This window comes from Myotis daubentonii, chromosome 3, assembly GCF_963259705.1.
Source record: "Myotis daubentonii chromosome 3, mMyoDau2.1, whole genome shotgun sequence".
In the NCBI taxonomy this organism is placed as follows: Eukaryota; Metazoa; Chordata; class Mammalia; order Chiroptera; family Vespertilionidae; genus Myotis; species Myotis daubentonii.
This window is the reverse complement of record NC_081842.1, coordinates 156,761,378-156,787,829: the sequence shown is the minus strand read 5'-3', so window position 1 is coordinate 156,787,829 and position 26,452 is coordinate 156,761,378. Positions and strand designations below refer to the sequence as shown.

Here is a 26,452-nt window from a genome sequence, read left to right as displayed (position 1 = left end):
CATCTCCCTCTGATCGCTGGCTCCACCCCCCGCCCAAGCCTGATGCCTCTGACCCAGGCTTCAGGCCTGGGCAAGGGGACCATCATATCCCCCCAATCCCCGGCTCCGCCCCCCGCCCAGGCCTGATGCCTCGGCCAGAGGAGTTGACCCTCATCACCCTCCGATCACCAATCACCGGATCGGCCCCTTGACCAGGCCTGAGGCCTCCAGCAGAGGTGTCAGGCCTGGGCAGGGGACCCCCAGCTCCCCACGGTTGCAGGCTCCGCCCCTGCCCAGGCCTAATGCCTCTGGCCTAGGTGTCCGGCCCGGGCAGCGGGGACCCGCAGCTGCAGCGGCCCCGCGATCGTGGGCTCCGCTTTAGGCCCAGGCAAGGGACCCCTAGCTCCCGGGACTGCCAGCTTCGACCGTGCCCAGCTCCCATCGCTGGCTCCACCCCTACTTCCTGCTATCACTGGCCAGGGCGGCAAAGGCGCCTGATTCTCCGATCATGGCTGGGGGGCAGGGCAAAGGCGGCCCCAGCTCTTAGCTCCCCCCTGGGTTTCTGATCACTGTCAGTGGCAGGGGGCTTCTTCCTGCTTTCCCTTTGGCCTCCCTGCATTGTGCCTACATATGCAAATTAGCCGCCATCTTGTTGGCAGTTAACTGCCAATCTTAGTTGGCAGTTAACTGCCAATCATAGTTGGCAGTTAATTTGCATATAGCCCTGATTAGCCAATGAAAAGGGTATCGTCGTACGCCAATTACCATTTTTCTCTTTTATTAGATAGGATTGGTTACATACAGTCTTTACAAGACATATTCTTGAAACACCCTTGTCCATGCATGTTCCTAACAGTGCTAGGAAACAAGGTTCTATGTTAAAACAACAACAAAAAAAGATGTATGTACTGTAGCACTGCTCAAAGCCTTTCTTATAATGTGCATTTTAAATCTCCAGGAGGGACATACAGTATGCACTGTTTTCCAAATTTATTTGGCCATGGTGTGTGTGTGTGTGTGTGTGTGTGTGTGTGTGTGTGTGTGTGTGTATAATATTAACAGTTCCTAGAACAGGATTCTATCAATACTATTTGGCAAAGGCAAGGTTACAGTATGCCATAGTTTAATTACTAGGTATGCACACTAGACTCTAAAGTTTAGAAAACTCTACAATGAAGTTTTCTACATAATCGATATATAGGCATGTATACATCCATTATAATTTATTAAATACTAGAGGCCTGGTGCACAAAAATTAGTGCACTGGGGGGGGGGGGGTACCTCAGCCCAGCCTGTGCCCTCTCGCAGTCTGGGACCCCTCGGGAGATAACGACCTGCTGGCTTAGGCCTGGTCCCGGGTGGCAGAGGGCAGGCCCAATCCCTAGGTGCAGCCCCTGGTCGGGCTCAGAGCAGGGCTGATTGGGGAGTTGGGGCGCCGCCCCCTGTCATGCACAGAGCAGGGCGGATTGGGAGGTTGCGATGCCACCCTCAGTCACGCTCAGGGTAGGGCCGATTGGGGGGTTGGGGCACCGCCCCCTGTCACACTCAAGGCAGGGTCGATGGGGAGGTTGTGGCGCCACCCCCTCTCATGCACAGAACAGGGCCAATCAGGGGGTTGGGGCACTGCCCCCTGTCACGCACAGAGCAGGGCCGATCAGGGGGTTGGGGCGCTCCCCCCTGTCACGCACAGAGCAGGGTCAATCAGGGGGTTGGGGAGCTCCCCCCTGTCACGCACAGAGCAGGGCCGATCAGGGGGTTGGGGCACCGCCACTCTCACACTCAGGGCAGGGCCTATGGGGAGGTTATGGCTCTACCCCGTCACACACAGAGCAGGGCCCATGGGGTGGGGGGGTTGGGGCGCCGCACCCTGTCACACACAGAGCCGCAGGGTGATCAGGGGGTTGGGGAGCTCCCCCCTATCAGGCACAGAGCAGGGCCGATCAGGGGGTTGGGGTGCCTTCCACTGTCACGAACAGAGCAGGGCCGATAGGGAGGTTGTGGCCTCGCCCCTGTCACACACAGAGCCACAGGGAGATCAAGGGGTTTGGGCGCTGCCCCCTGTCACGCTGATCCTGGTGCTGGGAGGCCTCTCAGCTCCGCTGATCCCGGTGCTGGGAGGCATATTACCCTTTGACTATATAGAATAGAGGCCTGGTGCATGGGTGGGGGCCAGCTGGTTTGCCCTGAAGGGTGTCCTGGATCAGGGTGGGGGTCCCCACTGGGGTGTCTGGCCAGCCTGGATGAGGGGATGATGGCTGTTTGCAGCTGGTCACACACCCTTCAGGGTGGGGGTCCCCACTGGGGTGCCTGGCCAGTCTGGGCGAGGGGCTGAGGGCTGTTTTCAGGCTGGGACTGAAGCTCCCAACTGCTCCTTTTTTTCTTTTTTCTTTTTTATTCTGGGCCAGCTTTAGCTCTGAGGCTTGGCTCCAGCTCTGAGGCCTCAGCTGCTGAAAACAGGTATCTGGTTTGTTTCGGTTCTATAATCGAAACTCTGTATCAACTCCAGCTCTGAGATCCCAGCTCTCTGAAAGCTGGTTTCTGGGGTTTTGTTTAGCTTCTATATTTGTTACAATGTTTTTTAAACTGCAAGCTCCGAGGCTGGCAAGGCAGGCTAGGAACGTTGCAGTCCTCCGTCACTGAAGCAAGCAAGCCTCATGTTAGTTTCAAGCTGCCTGGCTGCCGGCCGCCATCTTGGCTGGCAGTTAATTTGCATATCGCCCTGATTAGCCAATGGGAAGGGTAGCGGTCGTACGCCAATTACCGTGTTTCTCTTTTATTAGATAGGATGTATGGTTGCTATCATCATTTTTTATAAAAGATTATCAGACCATTAGTTAAAATTGATATTCTTACTGGAATTAACTTACATCATATATTTTTAGGGCTCCTTTTACAGTAACAATCCAAAGTGAAGTCAAAGCTAGTACTTAGAGTTTTGAGGTGTGAAAAATTATTATGCTAAAGGTAAATTATGAAAAGTATAACTTTTCTTTGCCTCTTTGGTATGGCAATTCCTATTTATCAAACACTACCTGACAGAATTGCTTATCATTCATCCATTTCTTCAAATCTCTGTAATATTTTTAGTTTCTAATTTTAACATTGTTTTTCATTGGTCTCATATCACACAGTTTGACTGAATTTTGAAATGATGCCATTTTCCATTGTAAAGTCCATGATGGCATCTCTTGTTCTCATCCTCATTCCTTTCTGCATAGGAGCCTCATCAGAGTCTCTATCTAGTTTGAAATGGAGGTTTTCAGAGCTAGCAGCCTATTTTTTCCCAAAGCTTATTAGAAGCCACAGTCTTCATACATATTTGTCAACTATTCAGGAAATCCTGTTTGTTATATGCATGTTTTTATTATACCACCTACAATGACAAGTGGCTCATGAAGAGCAGTTCCACTGTGACCATAACTTGAATTGCTCACAAGGGAAGTCAAGTTCCTGATTAAACAGATTCAAAGACAAGTTTACTGCTATAAAAATCAGTCAATATGTTGTACTGAAAAGAAAACTGATAGAAATTCTCCATCTCAAATAGGTAATTATGAAAATATGCAATAACAAAAAGTCTTACTTTATAGTTATAATATGGAGACTTCTGATTTTCATCCCATAGGATCCCAGAAAGAGAACTCTTGACTTGCTTCATAATTATTTTATAGGGCACCTGACGTCCTGCAGCATCACTACATGGAGCTCCCCGGAAAGGGACTTTTGCAATGGTACAAACATGATCCTAGAAATGCAGAAATGTTCATGTTAGAAATTATCATTTAAGTATATGTTAAGAGTTAAATCAGAAAATATACTGAAAACTATTTATTAGAAAAAAGGTATACTATATAAATGTAGATATGCTGACTATACAGTATGAAAATTAAATTTCATTATTAAATGAAAATATAGAACATTCAGAAACTTTCATGGGATTGAATATTTAAAAATAAACACTTTCCCTTTTAGTCTCAAACTACTAGTATATTTTAGAAATTCTAAAGTTTATATAGACTATATATAGGATAGTTGGTAAATTCTAAATAGAATATTATATATTACAGCAAGATCTAAAAATACAAAAGAAAGAGAAATAAATTATGTAAGAAATGAACTGTTCTTACCTCTGATAGAGTCAGGCAGGTATAATCATAACCATACCAGGGAAGACCCATTACAAGTTTCTTAGGGTTAATGCCCATCTTGATGTAGTCATCATATGCTAATCAAATAGGAACAGAAAAGGCATATTTTTTCCCTTCACATGTCTACTAATATATTTATACAAGCCTTGCAGCATCTAAGTTTGTAAAACAGGTACATTTCTGCAAAATACTAATACACTGTTTCTCTGATATTCTGAAAATCATCCCTTAAGAACTACATTATAGTCCTGGCCGGTTTGGCTCCGTGGATAGAGCATCAGCCTACTGACTGAAGGGTCCCGGGTTCGATTTCAGTCAAGGGCATATACCTCGATTGCAGGCTCAATCCCAGAGCATATGTGGGAGGCAACCAATCAATGTGTGTCTATCACATCGCTGTTTCCCTCTCTTTCTGTATCTCCCCCTCCCTTCCACTCTCTAAAAATCTATGGAAAAATATCCTCAGGTGAAGATTTAAAAAACAAACAAACAAACAAAAAACTATACATTCTAAATCACTTTCTAAACCATTTCTATTAAGTAATAAAAACCACGCAAAATAATTAAGATGAAATTAATGCAAAAATTACAAAATTTAATTCTAGAAAGAATGACACTTCAGGAAAGCATGCTGATTGTGTCTATTAACTGCTAGGTATATTTTATATTCTCGATTCTAAAGGGTTTTTTCTTTTAAAAATATATTTTTATTGATTCAGAGAGGAAGGGAGAGGGAGAGAAAGATAGAAAAACCAATGATGAGAGAGCAGCATCTGCCTCCTGCACACCCAACCCTGGGATCGAGCCCTCAATGTGCCCCAACCGGAAATTGAACCGTGACCATTCATAGGTCAACATTCAACCGCTGAGCCATGCCAGCCAGGCATAGGTTCTAAAGTTTCGGTAAAGTTCTATAAGTCTTAAACTTTTTGTCTGGGATGATCTCAGAATTTTTTATAGAAAGCACAAGTGTCTCATGTTTTCAAATACCCTAAAAGCATGAATTACAGCTAGGGATGAGAAATGTCCCCCTCTTACTCTGTATTAGATAATCTGTGGTTATAGAAACAAAGAGAAAAGAGAAGAAATTACTAGTACTATGGATCCCTTTCTGCCCAATGCTGCAAAATGTGTTGTTGTTTTTCCACCAAGAGAAGTTCTAAGACTATGTAGAATGTTAAGTAAATTTGCTACTTTTCATAACCTTTGAAATTATGGTATACCATTCAATAGCCAAGAAAGGGGTGGGTTATTCATCATTTCTGAAACACATTTGATTATGAAGCCTTTTCTATTGTCTAAAGTTTTACATATGTCTCCTTTTTCCCCACTTGACATCCCCCCGCCCCAGCCATTCCCACCCCGGGCAAGCCCCCACAGCCCCAGTGTCTCTGTCCATTGGCTATGCTAATGTGCATGCATACAAGACCTTTGGTTGCTCTCTAACCCCCCTCCCCTGCCATTTGTCTCTGGATGTATTTTTGTTCATCATGATTATGAAACTTTTATTGATAGAGCACAATTATCATCTCTTCCATGAAACAGTTTGGGAAGATTAGATTAAATAATTACTTTTTAATTATAACAGAATTAAATTGTCAAATTTTTAATTATCTGTCCAAACAACTAGGACATGCTAAAATCAGGCCAGGTTCTAAGGTTTTACCTCTATATAAAAAAAGAAATAATTTTTTACTTATTAACCGATCAACAAATCAGTGCCAACTATCTGAGAAAAATTCACTTGAGTCCATATAGTAAGCAACCTTTGATTCAATTGGTTGATGGGATATAAACTAATCCAAACTTTGGAAAGGATAATGCAAAGGCCATATCATATGAATGAGAGGTCAGAAATACTCTTAATTGTGATGCTATACAGGCATATCCTCCTTATTGCACTTCAAAGATGTGACTCTCCAGCCACAAAATGATTATGACTTCCTTTATTGCAATACTCACTTTATTGCTGTGGTCTAGAACCAAACCTATAAAATCTCCTAGGTATGCATGTAATTTGCAATATAGCATGTACTAATAGTAAATGTCAAATGAAATAAAGCCAATCCTATCAATCATGTGTAGAAGGTATTCACATCATAACTATCTTTGCTATTAAATGATTTAACATTGGGTATTTCAACAACAAAAAAATCTTGCCAAGTTCTAGATTAAAAAATATCTTATTTATGTAATTTTGAGAGAAGTGTGTTGACTTGAAGTTAAAACGCTTGAGTTTCAACGATGTAATACTTCATAGCTGTGCAATCAAGATAACACCCTTCATCTCATGTGCAATAGATGACTAATAAATAACATACTTATTTAGAAGATTTTTTAGAAGAATTAAATAAAAACTTTAAAACTTTAACATTTTTGTAAACTTTAAAGCTCTCCAAATTAAATGTGTTTCATGTTTCAAGAAAGCATGGAAAAGGTATACAAATGCCTTAGAAATACTAAAATAAGACTTAGTGTTTGAGGTTATGGAATTAATATTAGCAATAAATGATTATTTGGTGTGTCTTACCAGTTATCGTCTGATTATAGGGAGCATTGGCTGCTGCAATACACTCTGACCAGACCTGACTTTGTTCATCATAAGACATCACAAAGAGAAAGTCACAAGCATCTGCAATTCCAGTATAATTATAGCACCTTCTGTCTATGCACTTTGGAGACCAAGCTACATCAAAGGTTACCTGTGGAGAAATGCAAACCATTTTACGTAACAGGATCAATATGCATATTATGTTAGATGTTTTGTTGACTACATATTCTCATCTAATACTATCCAAGAAAACAGAACTGCTTTCATATATGAATGTAGGGTTGGACACATATGGAAATAGAAAAGGTCTAAGAAACACATTTTTTGCCTACATGGATTGTTTCAGACATATATTTGGACAATATTTTGGATACATATTTGGAAAATGGACATATATTTGCAACCAGAGTTAAATATATATAATTTCAGGAGCTGTGAACTGCGTAGAAGGGGAGTCTTAAACTCAAATGTCTTCAAAGGTTAGACTGGAAACTCAACAGATCGAAAGAAACAGGTGTAATGACAGTAGGGCAGTGATGGCGAACCTATGACACACGTGTCAGAGGTGACACACGAACTCATTTTTTTGGTTGATTTTCTTTGCTACATGGCATTTAAATATATAAAATAAATATCAAAAATATAAGTCTTTGTTTTACTATGGTTGCAAATATCAAAAAATTTTTATATGTGACATGGCACCAGAGTTAAGTTAGGGTTTTTCAAAATGCTGACATGCCGAGCTCAAAAGGTTCGCCATCATTGCAGTAGGGTGTGGTGGGAAAGCAATTGGAAAATAAAAGCAGCACCCTAAAATAATTCAAATACAAAAGTTTTTTCTTGTTTTTTTTTTTTAATATATATATATTTTATTGATTTTTTGCAGAGAGGAAGGGAGAGAGACAGAGAGTTAGAAACATCGATGAGAGAGAAACATCGATCAGCTGCCTCCTGCACATCTCCTACTGGGGATGTGCCCGAAACCAGGGTACATGCCCTTGACCGGAATCGAACCCGGGACCCCTGAGTCTGCAGGCCGATGCTCTATCCACTGAGCCAAACCGGTTCAGCCAAATACAAAAGTTTTTTAAAAAATTACCCAGGTTGCCTGACTGGTATGGCTCAATGGTTGAGCCCTGACCTATGAACCAAGAGGTAAGGGTTTGATTCCCAGTCAGGACACATACCCAGGTTACAGGCTTGATCCAGTGGAGGGTGTGCAGGAAGTAGCCAACCAATTATTCTCTCTCATCATTGATGTTTCTATCTTTCTCTCCATCTCCCTTCCTCTCTGAAATCAATACAAATTTATTTTTTAAAATGATGCAGGATAAGTTGGTCAGTCATATGCTGGTACAAGATGACTGGCCTGGAAGTAGGAGCCCGATTTACAATTACATTATTATGATGGGTTTATTCCAACATTACAGTTAAAGAATAGTGGTGTTTTATAGCTACAGGTATAATCAACTAGAAATGAATAAATCACTTAAATGGTCCAATTTTATGGAAATATTCCAATAAAACTTAAGTGATAAATTATCTTCCATTTTGAATGGTGAGCCAGTCTTCTACAACAAGTCCATTTGCCTTAACCAAGTATTAATTAGCCTTATGTGTGAGCAAATATTCTAAGGCAGTGATGGCGAACCTTTTGAGCTCGGCGTGTCAGCATTTTGAAAAAACCTAACTTAACTCTGGTGCCGTTTCACATATAGAAAATTTTTGATATTTGCAACCATAGTATAAAAAAGATTTAAATTTTTGATATTTATTTTATATATTTAAATGCCATTTAACAAAGAAAAATCAACCAAAAAAAAAAGAGTTCGCGTGTCACCTCTGACACGCGTGTCATAGGTTCGCCATCACTGTCTAAGGTTTCATTAAAAGTTCTTATTTAGGCACTCAGTAAACCCACTGATTAATTATTACAAATGATTGAGATACTTTAGTTAAAATTTTTACACTTTGACCAATTTATTTTACTATTACTATTTTTAAGACTTTCTCAAAGTTCTCTCAATAATTCTCTGAATATTAACACTAAAGGAAACTCTACAAAAAGAAAACCTTATAGGTTATAAGGCAAAATTTTGCTTCTTGGGCCCTGCCTTATTGCTGCTTCCTATTATAAAATGGGAGCTATACTACTGTAAATATTTTTCAAATCCCTTTTGTAAGTTCTTACCTCTCCCCTAAACATTAATAGTATTTTCACCTGGATTTCATAGTTAATCTCATATTTTGAGAGGGCAATATTAATATTTTAGACAAATCAAAAGACTGGTTCAAGTGTTGGCTCTGCTTAACTAGGTCTGTGTAACTTAAAACATCTGTGTTCCTACCTATAAATATGAGGATGTAGAAAGAACTCCTCAGGAGCATTTCTAGCTCTTTAATTCTCAGACCAAAATTCTGTAATCTTAAATTATCACATTTCCCCCAAAACACATTTCTCCTTCCAGACTCTATTGTAGTCTCTCTCTCTCTCTCTTTTTCTGGTCACCATTTTAAGAACCTTTCTGACTCTTCTTCCCGATACCCCATTGCTAATCTCATGTTTTCCTTTCCTTCTCATAATTCTTTGGCCTCTTCCTTTCCATTAATTAATTAATTCAATAAACATTTGTTGAATAGTTGCTGAGTGTTAGGGTTATGCCATCATCCCAATCCAAACCATAAATCCTATTATTGTATTATCGGGTTAGTCCTTACTGGTCTCTCTTTCTCCTCTAGAAATTTTACATACTGCTGTACAATATTCTTCTCCAAGCAGTTTCTACACATGTAACCTGTTACTTACAGAATAAAATGCATAGTCTTCAATCTGATATTCTTGACCTTCCACAATCTGGCCTATCCTGGCAACTGTACTTACCACTAATCTACCTAACATGAATTTGACATAGAAGCCCAAATTGTTCTACTTGCCCCTCAAACATGGAAATAGTTCTACTGTTCAATCTCTTCCTCCTTGACCTTTCACTATAGCTTAATCAGCACTAGCAAATAGGTTATTTTTTTTTTCACTAACCAATTCTAATTTATGAATAAAAGCAATGTAAAGAATGTGGGGAGCCATGGCCAGTTGTTCAGTGGTTAGAGCATTGGCCCTTGGACCAAAGGGTTAGGGGTTTGATTCCTAGTCAAGGGCACGGACTTCCTCCCTCCCTTCCACACTATCTAAAAATCAGTGGAGCCCTGACCGGTTTGGCTCAGTGGATAGAGCGTCGGCCTGCGGACTCAAGGGTCCCAGGTTCGATTCTGGTCAAGGGCATGTACCTTGGTTGCGGGCACATCCCCAGTAGGGGGCGTGCAGGAGGCAGCTGATCAGTGTTTCTCTCTCATCGATGTTTCTAACTCTCTATCCCTCTCACTTCCTCTCTGTAAAAAAATCAATAAAATATATTTTTAAAAAATAAAATAAAATAAAAAATAAAATAAAAATCAGTGGAAAAACATATCCTCGGGTGAAGATTACAAAAAAATGCTTAAAAAAAACCCCTGACTATTAAAGTAAACCATTAAAAAAAAAAAAAAGAATGAGGGTTAAGTCTTCGATAGCAAAGTATTGAGAAGAGGAATCTGGTGGCCTGCATACCAGATATTTGCTATTCTTGGTCTAAATTGTACTAATCTGAAAAGCTGATTTCCACTCAGATTAATCCTTGTATCATTTATTAATTTCTCAATAATTCTCAAATGCCCATTACCAAATGTACCAGAATCACCTTGCACAACTTGATAAACATATACTTCCTAGGCTCTATCCCAGATCTACTGAGTCAATCACTGGGTATATTTTTAACAAGTATTCCCAAGTGATTCTGAAATAGGTTTAGAATCATTGGTTAATGATTACTTATATAATACAAAACATAAAATATATTTTACATATCTTCACTAATAAAAGAGAAAAATGGTAATTGGCGTACGACGATACCCTTTTCATTGGCTAATCAGGGCTATATGCAAATTAACTGCCAACTATGATTGGCAGTTAACTGCCAACTATGATTGGCAGTTAACTGCCAACTATGATTGGCAGTTAACTGCCAACTATGATTGGCAGTTAACTGCCAACTAAGATTGGCAGTTAACTGCCAACTAAGATTGGCAGTTAACTGCCAACAAGATGGCGGTTAATTTGCATATGTAGGCACAATGCAGGGAGGCGAAAGGGAAAGCAGGAAGAAGCCCCCTGCCACTGACAGTGATCAGAAACCCAGGGGGGAGCTAAGAGCTGGGGGGCAGGGCAAAGGCGGCCCTGGGGCCGCCTTTGCCCTGCCCCCCAGCCATGATCGGAGAATCAGGCGCCTTTGCCGCCCTGGCCAGTGATAGCAGGAAGTAGGGGTGGAGCCAGCGATGGGAGCTGGGCACGGTCGAAGCTGGCAGTCCCGGGAGCTAGGGGTCCCTTGCCTGGGACTAAAGCGGAGCCCACGATCGCGGGGCCGCTGCCACTGCGGGTCCCCGCTGCCCAGGCCGGACACCTCAGCCAGAGGCGTTAGGCCTGGGCAGGGGCGGAGCCTGCAACCGTGGGGAGCTGGGGGTCCCCTGCCCAGGCCTGACACCTCTGCCGGAGGCCTCAGGCCTGGTCAAGGGGCCGATCCGGTGATTGGTGATCGGAGGTGATGAGGGTCAACTCCTCTGGCCGAGGCATCAGGCCTGGGTGGGGGGCGGAGCCGGGGATTGGGGGGATATAATGGTCCCCTTGCCCAGGCCTGAAGCCTGGGTCAGAGGCATCAGGCTTGGGCGGGGGGTGGAGCCAGCGATCAGAGGGAGATGGGGGTCCCCTGCCCAGGCATGATTCCTGGGCCAGAGGCCTCAGGCCTGGCCGGGGGTCAGAGCCAGTGATCGGGGGGAGATGGGGGTCCCCTGTCCAAGCCTGACACCTCTGGCCGAGGCATCAGGCCTGGGCAAGGGGCCGATCAGGCAATCGGAGGGTGATGTGGGTCGACGCCTCTGGCCGAGGCATCAGGCCTGGGCAAGGGGCAGAGCCAGCAATCGGAGGGGTCTGGGGGTCAACGCCTGAGGGCTCCCAGTATGTGAGAGGGGGCAGGCTGGGCTGAGGGACACTCCACACACACACACACACACACACACACACACACACACACAGTGCACGAATTTCGTGCACCGGGCCCCTAGTATATATATAAAATATATTTTTTAGTCTAATCTAATAAAAGAGAAACATGCTACACCCACAAGCCATGCCCACAAGCCACGCTCACCAACCAATCAGGAGCATATATGCAAATTAACCCAACTAAGATGATGGCAGCCACGGAGCTGGAGTTGCCCCCGGCAATGGAGGAAGCCAAGCTTCCCGCCTGCCCTGGCCAGCCCTGAGCTCCGCTCAAGGCTACAAAGTTTCAATTATAGAAGATAAATAAATCCCAGATACGTGCTTCCGGCCTGCGGCCATGGCCAGCCTGCAAACAGCCCTCAGCCCCTCACCCAGGCTGGCCAGGCACCCCAGTGGGGACCCCACCCTGATCTGGGACACCCTTCAGGGCAAACCAGCCAGCCCCCACCTGTGCACCAGGCCTCTATCCTATATAATAAAAGGGTAATATGCAAATTGACCCTAACAGCAGAACAACTGGGAATGACTAGTCACTATGACACACACTGACCACCAGGGGGGAGATGCTCAATGCAGGAGCTGCCCCCTGTGGTCAGTGCACTCCCACAGGGGGAGCTCTGCTCAGCCACAAGCCTGGCTGATGGCTGCCAGCACAGCAGTGGTGGCGGGAGCCTCTCCTGCCTCCTCAGCAGCACTAAGGATGTCCGACTGCAGCTTAGGCCTGCTCCCCACTGGCAAGTGGACATCCCCCGAGGGCTCCCGGGCTGCCAGAGAGATGTCTGCCAGTTTAGGCCCAATCCCCCAAGGAGTGGGCCTAAGCCAGCAGGTGGACATCCTCCGAGGGGTCCCAGACTGCGAGAGGGCACAGGCCGGATGAGGAACCCCCCAAGTGCACAAATTTTTGTGCACCGGGCCTCTAGTTAACTACATTTTAAAATTTTGAAAGGCAGGTATCATTCACTCACTTGATAAACAATTTTTAAACATTGTGTTAGACATGTTTGAAAGAGCTGGTCCCTGTCTTCAAAAAAAAAAAGCACTGTCTAGTCCTAATATTCTTTTTAATTTTGTTTAGATATTATTGACAAATAAAATTATAATATATTTAGTGTACAACATGATGATTTGATATGCATATATATTATCAAAAGTATTCCATTATAAAGTAATTAACACACCCATCACCTCACATATTAACTTTTTTTATTGATGATAGCATTTAAGTTCCACTTTATAAGCAACTTTCATTTATATAATACTAGAGGCCCAGTGCATGAAATTCATGAACTGGGGGGTGGGGGGTCCTTAGCCTGGCCTGTGCCCTCTCATAGTCCAGGAGCCCTCAGAGGATATTTGCCTGCTGGCTTAGGCCCACTTCCTGGCATTCAGACATCCCTCTCTCAGTCCAGGACCCCTTGCTCCTTACCGCCCGCCTGCTCGCTGCTCCTTACTGCTCAGCTGGCTGCTCCTTAGCACTGCCATGAAGGTGGGAGAGGCTCCCACCACCACCGCTGCTGCACTCGCCAGCCGTGAGCCTGGTTTCTGACTGAGTGGCGCTGCCCCAGTGGGAGCGCACTGACCACCAGGGGGCAGCTCCTGCATTGAGCACCTGCCCCCTGGTGGTCCATGCACATCATAATGATCAGTCATTCTGGTCATTCCACCGTAATGGTCACTTAGGCTTTTATTATATAGAAGATGGCATTATCAACTATAGTCAACATGTTATATAGGAATCCTCAGGCGTTATTCACCTTATAATTGGAAGTTTGTATCTTTTTACCAGACTCTCCTTATTCCTCCCAGCCCCTGGCAACCACCTACTCTCTGTTTCTCTGAGTTCAAATTGTTTCTTTAAGAGTCCACACCTAAGTGATGCCATGCAGTAATTGCCTTTATCTGTCTGGCATATTTCCCTGAGCAGAATTCCATCCAGGTTATTCAGGTAGTGTCTCTAATGGCAAGATTTCCTTCCTTTTTATTTTTTTTATTTTTGAGAAAGAGAAACATCAATTTGCTATTCCACCATCTACACATTCATTGGTTGATTCTTAAATGCACACTGATGGGGGACCCAACCTGCAACCCCAGTGCATTTGGAGGATGCTCCAACTGAGGTACGTAGCTAAGGCTTTCCTTCTTTTTTAAACCTGGATGATCTCTCTCTCTCTCTCTCTCTCTCTCTCTCTCTCTCTAATAATATTTTCTTATCCATTCATCTGTTGACATTTAGGCTGTTTTCATCTTTGCTCTTATGAATAATGCTGCAATAAACATGGGAGTACAGCTATTTCTTTGAGAGAGTGATTTTGTTTTCTTTTTATATATTAGTTCTACTTAATTTCTTAAGAAATTAATTTTTGTGGTGGTTGTACCAGTTTACATTCCTACCAATAAGTAAGAAGGTTGTATGTTTATTAGAATTTATCCATTTCTTCTAAGTTATCTAATTTGTTGGTGTACGATTCTTATGATCCTTAGGATGTCTATTTGATCAGTTGTAATGTCTCTTTTTTTGTTACTGATTTTCATTATTTGAGAACTTTTTTTTAGCCTAACTAAAAGTTTGTCGCCGAAACCGGTTTGGCTCAGTGGATAGAGCGTCGGCCTGCGGACCGAAAGGTCCCAGGTTCGATTCCGGTCAAGGGCATGTACCTTGGTTGCGGGCACATCCCCAGTGGGGAGTGTGCAGGAGGCAGCTGGTCAATGTTTCTCTCTCATCGATGTTTCTAACTCTCTATCCCTCTCCCTTCCTCTCTGTAAAAAATCAATAAAATATATTTTTAAAAAAATAAAAGTTTGTCAATTTTATCTTTCAGAACACCTCAGCTTTTAGTTTAATTAATTTTTTCTATTGTCTTTATAGTCCATTTTATTTATTTCTACTCTGAATATTGTTATTTCCTTCTTCTACTAACTTTGAGCTTCATTTATCCTTTTTCTAGTTTCCTGGAAGTGTAAAGTTGGGTTATTAGAGGGCTTTCTTCTGAATGTAGGCATTTATCAGTTTAAACTTCCCTCTTAGAACTTCTTTTGCTGCATCCCATGAGTTTTAGCATGTTATATTCTCTTTCATTTGTCTCAAGATACTTTTATTTCAATTTTTTCTTCTTTGTCCATTGGTTGTTCAGTAGCATACTGTTTAATTTGTACATATTTGTGAGTTTTCCAGTTTTCTTCTTGTAAGAGTTAAGAAGTCTTTTCTATCAAAATTATAATTTAGATATTAACTCCCCTCATCTCCTGGCAGGTAGTTAACAGTCTAATAAGTAACCAGACTAGCAAACATTCCTGAAGAAGAAATAGTTTGTCCCATTCCCCAACATACATTCCATCTCCTTCCTTATTGGGCTGCTTTTCTCAGATTAGACATTCAAGCTAGAATTTGAAGCCACGCCTTTCAGCCAATCTGGGTACAGCACAGTAGCTCTTCAGGGAAGGAATAAAAGGAGAGCAGAATCCTCATAGTGTGTGCCTGCCCTCCACGTTGCTGGTGCATGGCACCTGTCTGCACAGAAGTAAACTTGCCTTGCCTATCCACTTTCGGGTGTTTGTCTCATTTCCGCAACAATGTTGACAAGCATTTCTAACATTCTTATAATTGATTTCTAGTTTCATACCATTGTGGTCAGAAAAGATACCTGATATAATTTCAGTCCTCTAAACATTATTGAGATGTGTTTTGTGGCTTTAAGAAGGCTAAAAAAGCTAATTCCAATGTAACCCTGATATTTAGGGGGGGGGGAGGGGGTGGGAGCTAGCAATCTGAATCTGTGCCAGCAAGCCCAGTGTACATTCTTGATAACCTATAATGAAGTCACTGCCCCTTTCCCACAAACTGGTCTTGCAAGAACTGTTACCTAAATGCTCACAGAGGCCATAAACCATTACACAGCCCCCGGAGGAGGGTTATTAGCACTGGCGCCAGGCTAGGCTCTTAGGCTGGTCTCAAGACCTGCAGCACCTGGGGCTTTTTGCAAAGCCCGCTAAAGGTCTGGAAGTCCCATTCCACATTTAGGGGACAAAGACACCAAAAGGGGATAAAAGAGGGGCTTCCACCATATTGGTTTGCTCAGAATTTGAGAGGCAACCTCCTCTTAGTCTGCCGGCGTAATAAAGCTGTGTAACTCCATTTGTCTAAGCATTGCTTGGTTTTTCTCTGGTCTTCTACAACAGTCTAACACAGCCGTGGGCAAACTACGGCCCGCGGGCCGGATCCAGCCCGTTTGAAATGAATAAAACTAAAAAAAAAAAGACCGTAGCCTTTTATGTAATGATGTTTACTTTGAATTTATATTAGTTCACACAAACACTCCATCCATGCTTTTGTTCCGGCCCTCCGGTCCAGTTTAAGAACCCATTGTGGCTCTCGAGTCAAAAAGTTTGCCCACCCCTGGTCTAACATATGCTCTCTCCTGGAAAATGTTCCATGTGCACTTGAGAAGATGTGTATTCTGTTTCTGTTGGATGGAATGTTCTGTGTATGTCAGTTAGGTCACTTTCCTCTAATACAGTTATTTTTAACCAGCGTGCTGCAAGAATTTTTAAAACATGCAATACCTGATAATTTAGTCAGGGGCACTGACCTCTTTTCCCTTAGATTGTCAAATAAAAAAAATGACAACAGCCAACACAACAACAGCCTTTCAGCATGAATGCCCTGTCTTGAACCATAAATATATAGGTCATATAATATAGCTGCATCTTATTGGTCACGTCCCATAATAAGGTTGCATCTGATTGGTTAATTCTTGGTACCAGAAATCCTTATATACAAGTATAGGAACCTGATTTTTTTTAAAGTCACTTTGAGCAAAAAGGGTAGGTAATTACTATAATATTTTTTATAAATCAATCAAAATTATACCTACTTTTTCTGTCTGATTAGCAAAAATACATTTTTTGGTGTGCTACAAAGTTTATATGTGCCATGAGATGAAAAGGGTTGGAAATTGCTGCTATAACCTTATTGAAGTCTCCTTATTGAAGTCTCCCTAGTGATTATCTGTCTACATAATCTATCTGTTACCAGAGCTGGCTAATTATTGATGGGCAAGGGAGCAAAGGGGGAGACATTGTTGAGCATATTCAGCTGGGAAGCAGAAGCCTGTTTGCTTCACCAGGAAGCTATAGCTTCACACTCCCCCCAGGAACCACCAATCAATTGCCCAAAGATCACTGGGGGAAGGGATAGAACAAAGGGGAAGTAAACACATGGGCAATAAAATCAAAATGGCACAGTGGGAGGTGTTCACCACAGAAGCCTGTCAGTCTAATCTGGGAAAAAGATCACTGACTACGGGGTGGACCCCAAGACAAGCCCGAGAAAGTTTGGGAAGCTAATTGGTTATTTTGTTTGTTTCTTAAATATATTTTTATTGATTTCAGAAAGGGAAAGGGAGAGATAGAGTTAGAAATATCAATGATAAGAGTGAATAATTGATTGGCTGCCTCCTGAATGCCCCACACTGGGGATTAAGCCCACAACCCAGGCATGTGCCCTGACCCAGAATCAACTGTGACCTCCTGGTTCATAGGTCGATGCACAACCACTGAACCACACCGGCCAGGCTAATTGGTTATTTTGAATAAGTTTCTGGTTCCTCCAAAGCCCAAGAATACATAATTTCAGGTGAACAAAGAAGCTCTCTCTCTGACCTGCACTTGCCCCATTCATTCTTGTTCTCCCGCCTGGATACATATGACCAAGCAGGTCTAGTGGCCACCTGGCCCGAAACAGACTATGTGGGCTCCCAAGGATTACGAAACAGGAACTCTGGGCATCGGCTTTTATTTTGGCCCTGCTGAAGACATGGTTGGACTTTTTCAATGGTGGGATGAAGGGAGATTGGACATCGGGAAGCCAGGAGAACTCTTTTAATATTGCACCACAAATAAACCATGCCACATCACAATTTCTTGTGTGTGGATCCTTGAAATGCTTTTCTCAAGATCCCATGAAACAGTCTTTTTCTCACTGACAACATATATACTGCTTAAATTGGAGTATAGAAGTCCCCTATTATTGTAGTAGTAGAGGCCCAATGTACAAAATTCGTGCAAGAGTAGGCCTTCCTTCCCCCGGCTGCTGGCACTGGCTTCCCTCTGGCCACTGGCAGGCAACTGGGACTCGGGCTTCCCTCGTAGCCCCGGCTTCGTCTGGAAGGTCGTCCGGAAGGACGTCTGGTCTAATTAGCATATTGCGCCTTTATTATTATAGATTGCTGTCTATTGCTTCCTTCAAATATGTTAGCATTTGCTTGATATACCTGGGTGTTCTAATGTTGGATGCGTAAATATTTATAACATATATTGGTCCATTTGATGTGTCTCATAAGTTCCTTAAGCTACCTGCAGTCTTTTTCATCCTTTTTTCTTTTCACTGCTGATTAGATGAAATTCTCTACCTTTAAGTTTACTGACTCTTCTGCTTAATTCAGTTTTTTATTGAACCTTCTGTTGAATCTTTCAGTTCTGTTATTGTTATTCTTCATTTCTATGATTTCTGTTTAGGACTTTTTAATATTTTCTATCTTTGTTGAAATTCTCATTCAGACATTGCTCTCCTGATCCAGTGAGCCATGTTATGACTATTATTTTGAATTCACTATGGAGTAAATCACTTACCTCAATTTCATTAAAGTCTTTTTATAATGTTTGATCTTGTTATTTTGTTTGGGGCCTGGGGAGGTTGCAGTCACTACCTAGATGTGTGCTAATTAGAAGTCAGAGCCTCTGGCACCAACTTTATGCCGTCAAACCCAGAAAAAGACTAGGAGATACATTGCTGGTTTTTGCCTGCTCTTTCTGAGCTGAGCTCTGTGGGGGCAGGAGGGGGAAATACCCATTACAAGTGCTCAAGTGCTTTGGGAAACTCTCTTTGTCGCTAACATCCTCTGACTTTCAGAGCTAGGCTTGGGGGGCCATCCCTCACGTGGGAGCCTTAAAAATTGGTGCATTCCAAACCCCTCCTTCCTCAGAGAGAAGCTGTAGTTGGGGGCTCCCTCCCTATTAAATGGTGCTGTGTCAGGAGTGGGGTTTATGGCAAGAGTGTGTCTCACCCTTTCCTGACCACTTCAATGTTATTTTCTGTCGCCAGATGTGTATGCACTCAGTTAGGTTCTGGATTTCTCTGTAGAAATTGTTCCATTTGCAGCTGTACTTTTCATGTGTCCATTTTAGGTGGAAAATTCAGGAGTATCCTATGTCTTCATTTGGTCTAGAATCTCCTAGCCTAGTAGTTCTTAACCATAATTACCTATGAGACGCGTAAAAAATATTGACTCTGGGCTCACTTAAACCGTGTGAATAGTAGTCCCTGGGAGTGCGTTCCAGTGTGTATGTATGTGCGTGTGTGTTTATGACTAGGTTTGAGAATTACTAATCTGGGGCCACATTATCCTTTGTTACCCATACATTGCCTGGCAAGATGCCCTGTGCTATGATCTGCTCTAATCGCGCTCATTCTGGCAGAGGGGATGCACTCTGCCTTTTGTCATAACTCTGACTGATTCTGGGGAGTCAGTCCTTTGAGCCTTAATGGGCCTTGGGTGCTTTACAAAGTAATTCAGTCTATGGAGCAGCTGCAGCACCTCTACGCTAAGGCAAGAGCTGTCTGTCCGGCACCGGAGAAAGCAGGGTCTCAACAACTTAGCCCTTCCTGATTCTTTCTGATCCCTTTGCCTAGCTAATAGTTCTAGTCCTGCTGCAAGGTTAGAAGGTGGTGCAATCCATGCTGTATCTTGATGTACATAGAGAACAGACTTATCATCTTAAAATTCTGTAAAACATTTAAAATAAAACCTCCAAAGTTCCAGAAATATTTTCTAGGATATATATTTTCTACTCAATTACTATAAAACAGATTGTATTAATTATACCTTCATGAATACATCTTGATAAGGAAATTTAGGGATTTCCAAAACACATCAAAGGAATTTTTACCTGTGATCCCTCAATTTCACGATGGAAAGAATCTGTAGTTTCTTTGACTAAAGCAGTTAAGGCATCATATTCAGGTGATGGACAAGTAGCTTCTTGCTCTATGTCTATATTAATTCCATCCATATATTGTGTTTTGGCCAAATTAACTTGTTGAGCTATCCAGGATGTTCTGAAATGAGGATTAATGATATCCTTTAAGGACACATCTCCTGTGAAAGCAATACACACATTTTGTTCATATATGCTTTTCACAGGTTAATGACATTTACTTCACAACCCCATTCCAAAGAGATCAAAATGTCCTTTAAACATCTCATTATTTTGGAACTCTAAGCTCCCAATTTAAGTCTTCCAAATGAAGAAATAATATACCAAAATAATAAAAAGTTATTACTCATTCATATCCAAAGTAACTGTTATGAGTAATTAGTAAAATCATTCTCAAAGTAGAAGCAGAAATTGTGGACTATGACTAGCTAAAGGTCATCATGCTAACTAGGAGCCACGTTTTGCTCAAAGTGATATAGTGGTTTGTTTAATTCCTTAATAATATTTGTAGTTGTGAAATGAATTACACAGCATGTAAGAGTTTAGGATGCTAAAAAATATACTAGATGAACATGAAAAGGGAATTTTTTTGAAAGTTAGAGTAGCAAATGATGCAAGTAAACTTACCAATTGTCTGGAGACATCTGGTAAAAACTGGCACTCACCTTTTAGCACTACTCTGGCTCCTTTTGAATGAGCATAGCACATAAGTTCTGAGTCATATTTTCCAAAAAGTGCCACAGTTGTAATCTGTGACCAGTCATAAGATTTCCAAGTTTTGCCACCAACATCAAACACAAAGACCTGTTAGGACAACAGGGATAAGCAAGTACCATCAAACATCAAACATATGCTAGGCACTGGGGGCACTGAAAGTACAAGAGTGAAAAAGACATGGAGTGTAGGGTCCCAATATAATTGGTGGCAGGGGAAACTAGCCAGCCTGGAAAGTAGGGAAGGGTAGCTAGGAAGAGACAGTAGCAAGTGTCAAGGCCTAAAGGCAGAGAGAGCATGGTGGTTGTGTAATTAAATACTGAGTACGGCTCTCACCTAGAATTTGTTTTTTTTGTTTTTTGTTTTTACTTCTGACCTCCAAAACTGTAAGGAAAAAAAAGTGGTGTTATAAGACACTGAGTTCGACACAGAACTTAGCAGTCAGAGCTCAGAAGACAGAACCTACACAGAACCTACAGACAGAGGAGAACCAAGATGGCGGCATAGGTTAACGCCGGAGTTTGCTGCTTTGAACAACTACTTCAAAAGTGAAACTAAAACACGGAACGGACATCACCCAGAACCACAGGAACGCTGGCTGAGTGGAAGTCCTACAACTAGGAGGAAAGAGAAACGCACACGGACACTCAGAGGAGGCGCAGTGCTGAAGTCAAATTCTGATGTGCGGAGTGCTCGGAGCGGGCTGGTGGCGGAGGGTGCGGTTGTTGTTTTCAATCGGGAGGGAGTCGCAGACTCTGAGCACCAGATCCGGGCGAGTCTTTAGGGACCCAGACTCAAACGGGAGAAGCGGGACTGTCTGGCTTCGGTCAGAGCGAGTGCAGCTTTCTCTCCGAGCTTTGCAGCGGGTTCTGGGACTCAGAGAGGCAGAGCCCCTGGGGACAGGACTGAGAGCCGCCATAACTGCTCTCTCCGGCCCACCCTGTTGATCCTGTGCGACCCGCCCCGCCCAAGCCCTGCACAGAGGCATTTGCCAGATAGCCTCAGGCAAAGGCTAGATTAGCACCTCCCTAGAGGACAGAAGTTCTCTCACTGCTGACACAGCTGATTCTCATAGCCACTTGGCCTGGAGGTCAAACCCTCCCTGGAATTAGCTACAACAATCAAGATTTAACTATAAGACTGCGAACAAAGACCACTAGGGGGTGCACCAAGGAAGCATAACAAAATGCGGAGACAAAGAAACAGGACAAAATTGTCAATGGAAGATATAGAGTTCAGAACCACACTTTTAAGGTCTCTCAAGAACTGTTTAGAAGCTGCCGATAAACTTAATGAGATCTACAAGAAAACTAATAAGACCCTCGATCTTATATTGGGGAACCAACGAGAAATTAAGCATACACGGACTGAAATAACGAATATTATACAGACGCCCGACAACAGACCAGAGGAGCGCAAGAATCAAGTCAATGATTTGAAATGCGAGGAAGCAAAAAACATCCAACGGGAAAAGCAAAATGAAAAAAGAATCCAAAAATGCGAGGATAGTGTAAGGAGCCTCTGGGACAGCTTCAAGCGTACCAACATCAGAATTATAGGGGTGCCAGAAGATGAGAGAGAGCAAGATATTGAAAACCTATTTGAAGAAATAATGACAGAAAACTTCCCCCACCTGGTGAAAGAAATGGACTTACAGGTCCAAGAAGCGCAGAGAACCCCAAACAAAAGGAATCCAAAGAGGACCACACCAAGACACATCATAATTAAAATGCCAAGAGCAAAAGATAAAGAGAGAATCTTAAAAACAGCAAGAGAAAGAAACTCAGTTACCTACAAGGGAATACCCATACGACTGTCAGCTGATTTCTCAACAGAAACTTTGCAGGCCAGAAGGGAGTGGCAAGAAATATTCAAAGTGATGAATACCAAGAACCTACAACCAAGATTACTTTATCCAGCAAAGCTATCATTCAGAATTGAAGGTCAGATAAAGAGCTTCACAGATAAGGAAAAGCTAAAGGAGTTCATCACCACCAAACCAGGATTATATGAAATGCTGAAAGGTGTCCTTTGAGAAGAGGAAGAGGAAGAAAAGGGTAAAGATACACATTATGAACAACAAATATGCATCTATCAACAAGTGAATCTAAGAATCAAGTGAATAAATAATCTGATGAACAGAATGAACTGTTGATTATAATAGAATCAGGGACATAGAAAGGGAATGGACTGACTATTCTTGGGGGGGAAAGGGGTGTGGGAGATGTGGGAAGAGACTGGACAAAAATCGTGCATCTATGGATGAGGACAGTGGGTGGGGAGTGAGGGCGGAGGGTGGGGCGGGAACTGGGAGGAGGGGAGTTATGGGGGGAAAAAAAAAGAGGAACAAATGTAATGATCTGAACAATAAAGATTTAATTAAAAAAAAAAAGACACTGAGTTCGCGTTAATTTGTTATAGAGGCAATAAGAAACTAATACATTTAAACCACATTTTTGCTATAGAACAGTTGCTATAAAATTGAGTTAAACATTTCAGGAAAAAACTTAGAGTTTTCTTAAGAAAGTCCTTCATATCAGATGAATTAGAATCGCAGAGAAGTGAAACTGTTCTGTTCAGGAACGATGATGTATAGCATTTAGATTGCGACAGCAGGGACAAACCAGAGAGTGACAGGCAGGATTAAATCATAAAAGGCCTTGAAAGCCCTCTTGAGAAATTCGTATTTTATCCAGAGGGAAAGCGTTTAAAGGAGAAGTCACACATTTACACGTTAGGTCATCATTTATGTATGCATTTTCGGAAAATCCCTTCAGCTGAAGTGGAAATGGGTTCCAGAGAGGCTAAAACTGGAGGCAGAATGTCTAATAGGGAAGCTGTTGGAAGAATATAGGCAAGAGATGTTAGTGACCTCAGCTAATGTGGAGCAGCAAAGGTGAGATTAATGAACAGATCTGAAAGATGCCAAGGAAGCAAAAGTAACAGGACCTTGTGACTATTTGAATGAGAAAGGCAAGAGAAAAAGAGGAGGTTGATAACCTTCAAGTTTCTGGCTACTATACGTGGAGCCATAGATACTGCATTTCATATATATATATATATATGTGTGTGTGTGTGTGTGTGTGTATATATGTATATATGTATATATGTATATGTATATATGTATGTATGTATATATAATATATATATGTATATATATGTGTATATATATATGTTTCAGATAGGAGAGAGAGATAGAAACATCAACGGTGAGAATAATTGATCAGCTACCTCCTGCATGCCCCACTCTGGGGATCAATCCCGAAACCTGGGCATGTGCCCTGATTGAGAATTGCACCAGGACCTCCTGGTTCATAAGTTGATGCTCAACCACAGAGCCGTACCAGCCAGGTGATATTGCAATTCTATGAATGATTTTTGGGGAACCTGACTTCCTAGAATAGTACTCAAGTTAAATTCTGAAGTAGATGATGTTATGTTTCTCCAGTATTTTTACCCCACAGATAATTCTAGAAGCACAGAAGGCCCACTGATTACTATTATTTTATCCCAAATAAGGTGTTAATTGATTCAGCAAGCACTTACTGAATTCCATCCAGGAAGGTATAGGAAGAGCATATTGCTAGGCATTAGTGACGAAGAGGTTAAAAAGAAAGAACAGGTCGTTTATTTAAGTACAATTGTGGTAAGAGCTACATGGGAATGCCGCGGCCCATGGCAGCATATAAAGGGGCCTGCTTCCCTACTTGGGCAGGAAAACTTCACTGAGGACTACACACTTGGAAAGGACTGAAATCTGGGGGATGATCTAGACAGAATGGAGGAGACATACCTATGGACAAAAAAAAGCATTCTCAGCAGAGGAAAGAAAAGAATGCAAAGGTCTCAATCCCTCAAGAGAATTTGGGATTTATGGAATCAAAAGAAAGTCAATGTGGCTAGATACAACAAGATCCTGTAAGTACATGGAATCAGATGAATCTAGTAAGGTGGCAAGATAAGTAAAGCTTTGGAGACCAGAGAGGGTTTTGCATTTCATCCTGAGATCAATGGGAAACCATTAGAGTATTTTAAGCAGGGGTGGGGCCCAAGATGTGCTTAAAGAAATAAGAGAGAGGAAGAGAAGGATAGCCTATCCTATATAATAAAAGCCTAATATGTAAATTGTCCCCTGGAAGTGGCAATGGCCCTACATTATAAAACAATGCTGTTTGGACTAAGCCTTTCCACCTCTCTGATGTCCAATTCCCTGTTATGTTATGTGCAGTCATCAAACTCTACGCCAGTGGTTCTCAACCTTCCTAATGCCGCGACCCTTTAATACAGTTCCTCATGTTGTGGTGACCCCCAATTTCATTGTTACAAATTGAACATAATTAAAGCATAGCGATTAATCACAAAAATAATATGTAATTATATATGTGTTTTCCGATGGTCTTAGGTGACCCCTGTGAAAGGGTCGTTCGACCCCCAAAGGGGTTGCGACCCACAGGTTGAGAACCGCTGCTCTAAGCAATCAGGTTGTTTTCATGTTGCCTCTGAAACAGTTGGATTAACGTTGTCAAAGGCCTTTCAAATTGTTAGGTGAGTAGAAAGAAAATTCACTGAAAGACCTATTTTTACCTCCCTTCTTGGGTGGTTTTGAGGTGCCTAAAGGAAAGGGGTGGTGGGTAGAGGAAAGGAAAGGTAAGCGAAACATTCTGCTCTCCAATGCACTGTTGGAGTGCAAAGATTCAAACTGAACCCTCTCTCTCTCTCTCTCTCTCTCTCTCTCTCTCTCTCTCTCTCTCTCTCTCCCCCCCCCCCCCCCTTCTCTCCCTCTCTCTTGTTAATCCTTACCCGAGGATATTTTTCCATTGATTTTTAGAGAGAATGGAAGAGAGAGAACATCTAAGTGAGAGGAACACACATTGATTGGTTGCCTCCTGCACACGCCCCGGGCTGGGGAGAAGCCTGCAACCAAGGTACTTGCCCTGGGCCAGAATTGAACCGGGACCCTTGGTCCGCAGGCCCACGATCTATCCACTGAGCCAAACTGGCTAGGGTTGAATCCTCATTCTCTTCAAAACCACGGGATGTTGCTGCTTAGGGGACGTCTCATTATCCTAGTTCCTTGCTTGCAAGCACTGCAAGCGACACAGCCCGATAATGAAAAAAGCTTGTGTTTGGATTCGGATCTGGGTTTGAATACTTGCTATGAGACGTGGGAGGAATTACTCCATCTCTCTGAGCTCGAGTTTCCTCATTTAAAAGATGCAGGAAATTCAGAAATAGAAAGGTCCCGAGCAAGTAAGTGGTCAAATTGGTTTCAGCACCCGCACCACCTCTTTTTAGGGCTCAGTTCGACTCTAACGTCTCTTTGAGATTGGAGGACCAGACCCCGAGGGGCAGGGAGAGGCACCTACCTCGAAGTTGGAGTGGTTGCGGATGGGTTGGCACAGCGCTGGATCCTGGCACGGGCAGCTGGCCGCGGCCCCAAGCGGCCACAGCAGCAGCAGCAGCGGAGCGATCCCAGGGGCGCTGCTCCCCGGCCGGGCTAGGAGGCGCGGGAGTCCGCGCGACGCTCCGGACATGCTGGCGGGTCACCGCGCGAGTGGGTTCCCCGGGCCGGCCGGAGGGGCGGGGCCTGCAGCTTTGGTTCAGGCGGAGTGGGCGGTGCTCCCGGGGGAAGGGAAGGGAAGGGGCGGGGCGGGAAGGGGCGGGGCGGGAAGGGGCGGGGCGTTAGCCTGGCTGGTGCCTGGGCAGCGAGTAGTAGGGAGGCCGCTGTGAAAGGGGAGCCAGGGCCTCTGGTCACAGGTGACCTGCTGACGCAAGTAAATATCATCGCTACCTTTTATGTCCCCACCAACACGCTGCAGCTCTTGGTTTGCGCACTCCTTGTGGAGTCTGCTGGGGGAGGGTTCCCCCAGAATGGAGAAGTAGCGGTTCTTGGAAAGGAAGGAAGAGCTACGTGTTGGAATGGCCCAGAGATGTTTAAGATGCAGACATCCATTCTGAGTGAGGATGGCGGCTCAC

General features: G+C 43.1%; 1 protein-coding gene across 1 annotated transcript in view; it reads right to left on the bottom strand.

Moving 5' to 3' along the window:
- CTBS (chitobiase) overlaps positions 1-26,072 on the bottom strand; it is a 29,104-nt gene extending 3,032 nt beyond the window's left edge. Inside the window, exons 1-6 of the mRNA XM_059689038.1 lie at positions 25,843-26,072; positions 20,428-20,566; positions 19,715-19,923; positions 6,658-6,829; positions 4,107-4,204; positions 3,563-3,724 (exon numbers count right to left, since the gene is read on the bottom strand). Of these exons, the coding sequence (XP_059545021.1) occupies positions 3,563-3,724; positions 4,107-4,204; positions 6,658-6,829; positions 19,715-19,923; positions 20,428-20,566; positions 25,843-26,010 (948 nt within the window). The 5' untranslated portion in view covers positions 26,011-26,072. The remainder of the gene's footprint in view (positions 1-3,562; positions 3,725-4,106; positions 4,205-6,657; positions 6,830-19,714; positions 19,924-20,427; positions 20,567-25,842) is intronic.
- Positions 26,073-26,452: the final 380 nt, after the last annotated feature.